The 10,912-nt window shown below is 35.3% G+C and overlaps 1 protein-coding gene across 1 annotated transcript; it reads left to right on the top strand.

The window, feature by feature from the left end:
• Nucleotides 1–1,607: 1,607 nt before the first annotated feature.
• LOC141691043 (F-box/kelch-repeat protein At3g06240-like) lies at nucleotides 1,608–2,225 on the top strand. The gene has a single exon (XM_074495789.1). The coding sequence runs from the start codon at nucleotides 1,608–1,610 to the stop codon at nucleotides 2,223–2,225; it is 618 nt and encodes a 205-aa protein (XP_074351890.1).
• The last annotated feature ends 8,687 nt before the right edge of the window (nucleotides 2,226–10,912 follow it).

Genomic DNA, 10,912 nt, shown 5'->3' with positions numbered 1-10,912 from the left:
AGGCGCATAGGACGCGCCTACTTGTGAGAAGATGTGTTATAGTCTGGTAATGACGGAGCATGGGAGTGCGTGATCAGGGTAGGACACGCCCAATCTATGTGGACGCGTTAACCGTGGTGAAAGTACTTGGTAAATGTGGTCTTATGGCATTGGATGCTGAAGGACGCGCCTGTCTTGATTAGGACGCGCCCTAAGTAGTGGAATGCTGAGCATGATAATTTTTGAGGAGACGGTGCAAGTTTCGTAAAGGTGAGGATGCGCCCAATGTGTTAGGATGCGTCCCGTGATTGGTCTATGTGTTCTCAATGGTGACTTCAGGACAAAGCTTGCATGGAGAGGAGCAATAGAGGTAATTTTTACTAATGTATTTGTTGCAGGTATTCTTTGAAGAATTCCCTCCTTGAGGCGGTCAAGGGGGGGATGTCCGTGAAAAGCTTGAAGGCCTCCAGGGGTATACCTGATGATTGAAGGCCTCCTCCTGTATTCAACGGGTGTCCTCGTTGGGGATGCGGGGTTAACATTGGTGTGTGCTTCGGGAACTCTGTTCTTGTATTCAACGGGTGTCCTCGTTGGAGAACTTTGGAGTCATCCTGCACTTTGCACCCAAGAGCTTGGGATCACCTGTCTTGTTATCTGGTGGTTTATCCTCATTCGGGGGACAGGGACGCGTCCGGCATTTGGGGTGAACCGTGGCTACATGCGTCCGTAAATCAAGGGAGATAGCTGTAGCGGAGTGTTATCCTTGCGTAGGGAGATGCATTATCTGTGAAGTCCTACGATTACGGATGAGCCTTGGGCCTTCACGGTTGGGCCTTATAGTTGGAAAATGGATTCTGGTTGGGCTTCTACCGGGCCTAAGAATAAGAAGTCTAAGCCCATTAGATTTCTTGTTCTCAAAGAACTACGTTAGGCTTGATCCCTATATAAAGGGTACGTAGGCACATTGAGAGGGGTAAGAAGTTAAGAGCTGATAAGAGAGCCACCACTTACTCTGATCAATCTCAGCCTAAAACAACCAAAAACCACCACAGACCACTCGATTTTCCGGCAAAAAAACCACCGTCATAGATCTTAGTTCCGGCGAGAAACCTCAATCTTTGTTGTTACCAGATTCCTCCGTCAACAAAGTTCTATGTGGTCCAATTTTTACCAGACATTGAGTGACTGTCGATACAATTATTCGTTCTTTTTGATTGCTTGCAATTTTATTACGATGTCACTGGGTACTATTATCCATGACCCTGTTGCTGTCTAGTAGGTGCTTGAGGTGAGTTTTGGACATAAGACCTCTTAGATAGCTAGAGATCTGATAAGAACTATGAGCAATCGGTCCAACTTCTATGCTAGATATTTCTCAATTTTTACCTCAAGAAAATAATAAATTGATTTATGCTACTCATTTGATCAAGAGTTATAAACCTACAAAAATATCCTTAATTGAAGATAATTTAATCAATTAAAAATTAATAAGTATGAAAGTTATTGGTCTATAAAAATGTGTTTCGAAGTCATGGAATTCCCTCATCTCCGATCCTTATTTCATAAAAACCCATGTTACCGAAACCTCGGTGAATAATATCTTTCTCATCTCCTCCTATGCTAAATTAATGTACTCTGTTCATTTCGATAAAGACAACCTCTGTGATAAGAGTGCATCAAAGTTAAGGTTCAGTTGTTGTGGCAGTTGGTCTAAGGTTTGGGGTTCTTGTGACGGCTTGGTTTTAGTTGAGGATGCATGGAGGACAATGTACTTGCTAAATCCTACTACTTTAGAGTCCAAGAAATTACCTGCTCTGCGTTGTCGATTTCGATCACATGTTATTCGGAATTTGTATGGGTTTGGGTATGATTCCTCTTGTGATGATTATGCAGTTGTTTTCATGTGCTACCAACCAGGCTTGAAAAAAGAATTTTGTGTTTATGTTTATACGTTAAAGAAAAATGTTTGGGAAAAGATTGGGTATTCCCCGTATGATCATAAAGCCGATTCTTTGAGCCGGGGGATTTTCTTCAAAGGGTCTCTTCATTGGTTAGCCAAAAATTATAATCGTCGTTGTAGAAGGTTTATCTCAGCTTTAAATATAGCTAAGCAGGAATTCTCGAAAGTGTCACCGCCTACTGCGGTTTACAGAGCAGAATTATTATATTCGAAACTGGAGGTTCATGAGGGGTGCCTTTGTCTGACAGCTCTGGTGGCTAATGTGCATATGACAGTTGAGTTGTGAGTGATGAAAGAGTATGGTGTCGTCGAATCTTGGATTAAATTGTCGGTTGTCATATCCATAAATTATGAGTTTGTGGCATTAGATTTGGTAGATGATAGTTTAGTTGTTTGGGATGGTTACTAGAATCAGCTTCAATTGTGTTATGACCACTTTCGGTCATGGGCCCTAAACAGGTCCCTTTAGGTGCATTGAATGGCTGGACTATCATGTGTGGGCTAGAATCATGGACCAATGTGAGATGGGCTCGTGACATGCGAGTTGGGCTCGTGACATACGAGCTGAGCTCATAACATGCGAGCTGGGCTCGTGACATGCGAGCTGGGTCACGCCCGTAAGGTAGCTCATACTTGCCGATTGGGCTCTCATATGCAAAGTGGGCTCAAGTGACTTCATGTGAAGAGGGCTCAAGTGACAGTATTCGAGCTGGGCTCGGTTGCCCACACGCGGGCTGGGCCCATGAGCTCACATCTAATAGAGTTAAAGATAATATTGTATTTATTAATTAAAAATGAAGGCGGTGCGGGCCAAGGCCGCAAGGCCGGCCCGCATTAGAGGACTTTGTGCTTGATATGGAAAGTAACTCATAGATGATTGAGTTGCTCGTAGATTTCGGGGCAGACACGGGTTGTTCCTATAATCACGGGAAGGATTGCGGAGATGCCGCGAGATTGTAGGAAGCGTGTGGAGCCGGTTGAGATTTACGTGACTAAATTGGCTGAAGGCCTGACTCTATCATGGGTTTGGGCTGCACGGGCTGAAGAGTCCTAACCCTAGCCTATGTGACTTGTTCCCCAAGAACTACGTGAGGCTTGATCCCTATAAATAGGGTACGTAGGCACTTGTATGAGACAGGAGTCGACACTTGACAGAGAATAACAAACCCTATTCTTTCTTAAGGAGTCAACATACAAGCTCAGCCACCACCAAACAACCTTCCTCCGCCCTCAAACACCGTCCTTGATCTTTGTTCCGCCCATTAACCTCCACAACACTGTTATACGAAATTCTCCCTATAACAATTGCCGCTAGAAGGAAGGCCTTATTATTCGAGAAGGACGAATAATATTACAAAACTCCTGGGATTTATGGTTCATCCATACAATGGGGGGTCGACAGTCAATTACCGATGGTGAAAAAAAAAAGCTCGTGGCAGATATATCTTATATGGATGTATAATAACACACAATTCAGCATAGTCCAGGCAGTGCAACATGGAGTAGCAAAGGCAGTCTCATGATGAATAACAAGACCCGGCGGCGGCATGCAAACTTGGCGAAAAAAAAATTTAACATGGAGCGACCCGTGGCATTTAAGATAACCCAACGACCAGGCGTTTGGAGTCACACACGGACGGACTTGTCAAGGTGATATACACGCGCGGACAAGGAGAAATAAAAAAAAGGGAAGCAACCATGGAGTAAAAAGAATGACGAATGAACATGTCATGTTGAGATCACGGGGCCAGCAGGAAAAAGAAAAGGACAAAAAACTTGAGGAACACTAAAACATACCATAGAAAAATGGCAATACTCGGAAATTCACAGCCTGCTAGAAGCGGAAAATAAAGATAAGATTTATTTTTCTCCTGATTTATTTCTGCAAATTTATTATTATGTGATGAATGCATATATATTATGTTTTTCTTCTAATTTTTTATAAGAAAAATATTTAGTGATAAAATTCGTGCGAGTCACATATTTTTATGATTGTAAAATTATTGCGCCATCCTAATTTTGGACGACACACATATTTTGGGAAAATATCGTACGAGATATTTATTTGAGAGAATTGCGGATTTTTAGAAGATTGTACGAGCCGCATCTTTTGGAAAAATAAATTATATATGCGAGATGCATAATTTTGAGAAAAATGTTGAAGAAAAAGCATTATTTTGGGAAAAGTAAATATCGCGACAATTTTAAATTGGCATATTTATTATGATTGAATTGTGTTTAAAATATTTTGCATATACTGTCGCGATAATACATATATGTCGAAAAATATTTCCAAACTTTTGAATGAGAATTGCTATGTTGGGTAGCTGAGACAACCACTTGGAATGATATACACTACCGATTGTGAACTTGTATTGTTGACACTTTACGCCTAGATAGGCAGAAAGATTACAAACAGAAAGATTGAAGGTATGAGCTCACCTTATCTCAAGTATGGAAAGAGATTCAAGGTGCGAGATCACCTTATCTTAAGTACAGAAAGAGATTAAAGGTCGGGAATTCCACCTTATCTTTTGTTGGAGGCATGTTTGTTGATCTTGTTACATTCATATAATACTAGCAGTTCACCTCAATAATACAATTTTACAATCGGTTGTTATATCTATCGTGAAGTGTGTATGCCAAGGTCCAACTTAATAATGATATTCACAATGGTTTTAAAAATTTATGCTCGCGCAGCCACAAACAAGGGAAATATGTGTCTTTTTCGGATCTTGCATGGTCTCGCACATGCATTTGTATAATTGTTTTGAGCACAAAGGTGCTCTATGTTATGTACTAAACTCTAATTTTTAGTTGTTTCAGCGATCGAAGAATATTTAGTTCTTCACTGCAGCAAGCTACACTGAAGAACTAGGGGGTAGTTATTATGCCACGTTTTGGCATGACAAATACTTTTTAATAATTTTATAATTTATTAATTATTAATTCTATTAATAATTAATTACTTAATGCCCAAGTTATCCTCTCTCTGAAATGGGGAAAGAATCAATCTCAATAAATCAATAACGGAAAATATCTCTCAACGATATTCTTCAAATCAGGAAGATATCGCAACACTCAGATTAAATCAGATAAAATCGGTAATTACCACATTAACGAAACTTGTCCCTAAAGTCTCTTAGGGATAAGCCCAAATTTTACAGAACTGCGTAGGCTTTATCCAATATAAATTGGTACGCAGGCATCTTGGCAAAGGAATCCGATACAACGAGACAAATCGAGACACCTCCCAAGTCCAGCCTCTCTTTTTCATAAACCCTAATCTCACAGTTATACACAAATCGCTCAATTATTCCAGCAACCCTCCGATTTCGTGTTGTTACGAAATTCCTCCAACAACAAGTTGCATGCTTCGAATTCGAAAGAGGTTATCAAAGTTGTTGGATTGCCATCTTGGGGTTATCAGGCCGGGATGACTTTCCCTGATAGCCTTGTCTCGCTTAATAGCAAGAAGAATGGACCGAGGAGCTGGAGAGACAAATGACAGTAAATTGGCTGAAGCCTGAAGTTACCTTCCTCATAAAAGATACTAATAATGTGTTTATCTCTATTGTTAAATCTTATTATGCCTATTATTTTGATTATATTTTTAGAGGGTAGAGTGCTTGAATCTTTTGACTAGGATGCCATCTAAGGATGGTTTCAAATGTGATCTCATATTTTGAACCATAATTATAATGATCCAAACCAAATCCACATCCATATTTTATCACCCATTTTTTGAAAACCCTTTTTGGGATATAATATGATTTTGGATTACAAAACAAACCAAATCCAAATATTAGATTCAAAACCAAATCGAAACCATTACGTAAATTAAACAAATTCCCAAATGAAATGAGATAGTAATATAATGCTCTTTTTTTTGTTCACCTAGAATGCAATGAAAGTAATATTAAAATTTATAATATTTAAATTGCAGAAAATTAGTTAATATTTGAAATATATTAATAAGGGAATTTAGTGAAAATTACCCCATTTAGATAGAAAAAAAACGGATATTGACCAAATTTCATACGAGGTACATTTCATGCTGAATTGTTTTTTGCTTCATCACTGTTTTGCCATCAGCTTCATGGTGATTTACCACTTTTCTCGCCTTCTTCATGTAAGTATGCTATTTTTTGCGATTGAGTGAGAAACAAAATGAACGAGTTGCAATTGATTGCTTTTAGTAAGTATGTTATCGTAGGCATTGTTGTTTTTTTTCTTAAAATATACTCCCTCCGTCCCACCCATTTGTTATCAAATGGGTTGGGCACAGAGACCAATAAACCTATTAAACAATGGATATAAATGGATGAAGTCAGCTGATTAAAAAGGTGAGTACAGACATTAGCAAATGGGGGGAAAGTTAATATAATACCCCGCCTAAGTTATCCCACCTTAATACAAGTTCATAAATTACATATTGGCTCCATTATACACCAGTTAACATTCACTTTATACAAAAGTAGACTAGTCACTATGCACACTTTAAAATCACAGTAAAGCTCCAGCACCCACTCCAGTTTAGCTCCAGAACATCCCTGATTTTGTCATCTTTAGATTAGTAGGAAAATGGCATATTGTACACAATCAGGGACCACATTTACTCCTGCCTCCCATGTTGTACCTGCAAAGAACAAAAGAAGGTTAAAAGTTGCAGAAAAAAGCAGATTGCACATGATCTCTCACTAAGTTTCAACTACAGCAAACTCAAAAGGGGAGTCATCAAACAACTTGGAGTGCATTATGGTGTTAGCAGAGTGACAATATCTAAAATCTGGATAGTTGTGCACAAAGCAATCAAGGAAGGTTTGGTTCCTAATGTTGACAGAAAGTACAGGGGTGGTAACAAAAGGTTTGCTTTGGATTTAGAAAAGGTACGACATATTCCTCTCCATCATAGAACAAATATTAGGACATTGGCATGTCACTTAAATGCAAGCAAATCTACTGTCCATAGGCTAGTTCAGAAAGGTAAGATTAAATCACACTCCAATGCAGTGGTTAGGGCCTATGAAGAGGTTACTGACACAACAACAAAGTATGTGTGGCTGTCCTTGATGAGTTACATGACAGAGATATTGAAAAATGATGGGAATAACAACTACAGACTGCCTCATATTGGCAAGAAAAAGCTTTCAAATTTGGGACAACTACCAAATCAGCTTACCATTCCTGGAGAACTGGTGCAAGGTGTTTTAAACAAAAGAAACAATGTGGAGGACATGACTACCTAATACTTGCAGAAAACATCAATCTTTTGACTGGACAACCTCAATCTTTTGACTGGACACAGGTGTTTTTTTGTTTAATCTATGTTGTTTTGACACTAATCTGTAATTTATGTTGTTTTCTGGTGTAAACAAATGGTCCTAGTAGCAGATATATTATCTATGCTCTTGTAAGATCATCTGGCTTCTCTTCACTAATTTGAAACAGCTCGACATCATCCTCGCAATTTAATTTTGTGAGATTTTTTGGAAGAAGCGGTGAAGGAAAGGATGGGGGAATTTCGGAATCAGCATACGTATTTGGGGCTGAATCATTAAAAATTTGGGACTCCATTTTGAGAAGAAGAACACGATTTGCGGTGGTTTAATTGATGTCGAGGAGTGAATACAAGGAATGAAAATGGGTTTTAGGGCTACAACCTACAGGACATTAAGACAGAGAGATAAAGGACAAGTGGGTGGGTGTGGTTCTGTTAATATGGTTAAAAATGGTGTTAAGCATTTGATTACTTTACTAACACGCTGACACTCACGATCCACTTGTAATATAATAACATTATTTTCTTTTTTTTAGTATTATAAATGTTTCTATTTTAGGAAGTGTAAAGAATTGGTGGGACGGACCGAAAAGGAAAGTGTAAAGAAATGGACGGGACAGAGGGAGTATAATTGTGTGTACCGATTGTTTGATAAATTGCAAAACAGAAAAACAACGTTATTTTTTGTTGATTGTGTAGTTCTAGGTTTCCACTTAACTAGCATAATAACTCTTATGAGACCCGAGTCATTTTTTAGAGTTTTTTTTAAGTATAATGTAATTATAATATTTTTAGTTATTTTCTTATTTGTAAATGTTGTACAATATACATATATCAAATACATATGTATTATTTTCATGCAAGACATTACCAAATTATACAACGTTTCTAATATAGCTCATTAAGCAATATATATATATATATGTATATATATTGTATATTATAATAACCGGAATGAGATATAATTTGGTATACTTTTTTTGGTTGGTTTGGTTATCCCCACTTATGACGGTCAGATCTTTTTAATCAGGTGATTAGGACCATTAGATTCAAATACTAAAAAAATATTCAGCTCACAAGTTTGAACCCCAACAACAACTAATATTTATATTGTTATTTATATATCACTAAAGCTCCCAAGTTTGAGCCCCACCAATTGCAAATATTCATATTATTAGTTATACCCAAGATTCAGGTTCGAATCCCGCCAAAAATAAATATTTATATTATTATTTATAAATTTACTAATGAGGTAATGATCCAAAAAGAAATTTAACATTATTTTAAATTATATAAAAATATTAATGAAGACTCGTGCATCGCACAAGTTGTAAAGCTAGTATATATATATATATATATATTTCTTTGTATTGAATAATTTGTATTTAAGGAATGAATATAAACATGGTAGTCAGTATATGTTTAAAACGAAACGATTAAACTTAATCTGTAAAATGTCATTATTATGTTTATAAAACAAAAACTAATAGTTAACATATATGTTGAATATTGTTAGGAATATGTTGTGAACTTGATGATAAGTTGAACAAAATACCTTAGTATATTTAACTTAGTTTTTTTGTAGCTCTCGACGGATGTTCTAATATAGTCCCGACGGATGGACTTTATAGTCCCGACGGATGACAACTGAACATCCATCGAGAGTGTAGTTTATCTAACAATAAGTATTATAGCACATTTCTGCAAACAAACAATGTATTAGTCGAGTAGATGTTGTAGGATTTTTTAAGTCATGTTGACTACTAGATTGATATGCAGAATAGGTTGGCTAATTGTAAATATCATATGTCTTGTAATACTGTATAAGTGAAATAGAATCAAGTGTCAGAAAGACTCCCGACGGATGATCTACAAAGGCTCCCGACAGATAATCAACAAGGCTCCCGACGGATGATCAACACAGTCCCGACGGATGATCATATTCAAAATAGCAGTTGACAGTGACAACACAGTCACATGCGTTGGGTATTTGCAAATGGAATGTGGCAGCCTAATTGCAGGATTTAGGGAAGAAAGAAGCATTACCATTTTCATGCAATTGTGAAGATATTCAAAGATGCTGGATATAGTAATGTAGTAGCATGAAGTTAGACTAGATAAAGTTTGTCTTATTGTCTTGTCTTACTATCATGTAACTTGGTAATATATATAAACCAAGTGAAGCAAGTAGAACAACTAACTGTGTAAGCATAATTTTCAGAGAGATTGATAAAGCTGTATCTGTTAAGCATTTCTCTGTAATTTTATAAGTTCTTCTGTAAGTAGTTGTGTGCTATTCAAGCATCACAGAGTTCTCAACTTTATATATATCTCTGGTGGATAAGTTCAAATCCACCATAAAGTTTTAAAACTTTGTGTTTTATTGCTTTGTGTTTTGATTTATATTTTATTCTGATTCCGTACTTCTTGCAAAATCAAACACAGTTATATAGTAAATAAGAACATTCTTAAAATCAGAAAAAGTAGCCAGAATTACATTCAACCCCTCTTCTGTAATTCTTGTTGCATTGTTTGGGATTAACAACAGAGTTCACAAAAAATTTTGAATTTTATTAAAATAAACTATATGTATTGGTCTATATTATTACTGAGTTCACTACTAACTTACAATTAACTTACTCAGTTTAAAAATATAAAAAATGCATAACTGAAGTCAGAATGACTTGCAATCATAATATATAATAATGTAAAATTTACACTACTCTTAATATAAAAGTAAAATTTTAACGAAAAATGTAAGTTTTTGAAATTCAACGTATGTATGTATGGAAAAATGTTAATCTTTTTATTTACACTTGTTAACAACGTAAGATTAAGTTATATGTATGTGTGTCAACATGTAAATTACCGTATTTTACATTTCTTAGTAAATTACGACGGTTTCAATTATTTATATGCTAAATATCTGATTTATGTATATGTATAATCATTATTAACATATAGTGAGGCAATTAATTACTTAAATAACATGCATTTATAATTATTCAAAAATTAAAATTATGTAACATATAAACTGTAATAATTTATATGTGGTATTCACATTATCACCGACAAACAATCCATATCTATTTTTAATGCAACCGAGTATCAATCATGATTGTTATATAAAAATAAATTATATATTATAAAGACTTATTATTGATATTCATTTTTTTTAAGAATTCGAATGAAAAATTGTAATTATATCGTTATTTAAACCGTTTTTAAGTTTCTTTTATTACAACTCTAATATTTCTTCATATAACAATTTGATAAAATTGTATATTATTCTCCTAAAATTAAATAATTTTCAATTCAATAAAGTTTTATAAATATCAGTTGAACTGGTAAATTCCTTCAAATTATTGAACAATATATATTTTTTCTTTAAATAGTATAAAATGTATTGAATCAAATGCTAAAATATATTATAGATATAATTTTTATTTGAATAATTTAAAATATTAAAATAATTTAAAATATTTGTAAAATATTATCTTGATCAATGAATATTGCTTATCTAGAAGAATTCTTTTTAAAAAGATAAGTTTTTAAAGTGAAAAACGAAAAATAATCGATTTATTATATCATCGCAGTTTTAACAAATCTCATGAGATCTCATATCAAATTTTGAATATTTTTAAAATCGGGACAAGTCCAAAAATAATATTACGCTATCAGTGAAGTTAGTA

Source organism: Apium graveolens, chromosome 10 (assembly GCF_009905375.1).
Source record: "Apium graveolens cultivar Ventura chromosome 10, ASM990537v1, whole genome shotgun sequence".
NCBI lineage: Eukaryota > Viridiplantae > Streptophyta > Magnoliopsida > Apiales > Apiaceae > Apium > Apium graveolens.
The sequence above is the reverse complement of the archived record's forward strand: the minus strand, read 5'-3'. Positions and strand labels throughout refer to the sequence as shown.

What these genes read in the sequence shown, in the direction of transcription:
- LOC141691043 (XM_074495789.1), top strand. Translation starts at nt 1,608, where the DNA reads ATGTACTCTGTTCATTTCGATAAAGACAACCTCTGTGATAAGAGTGCA.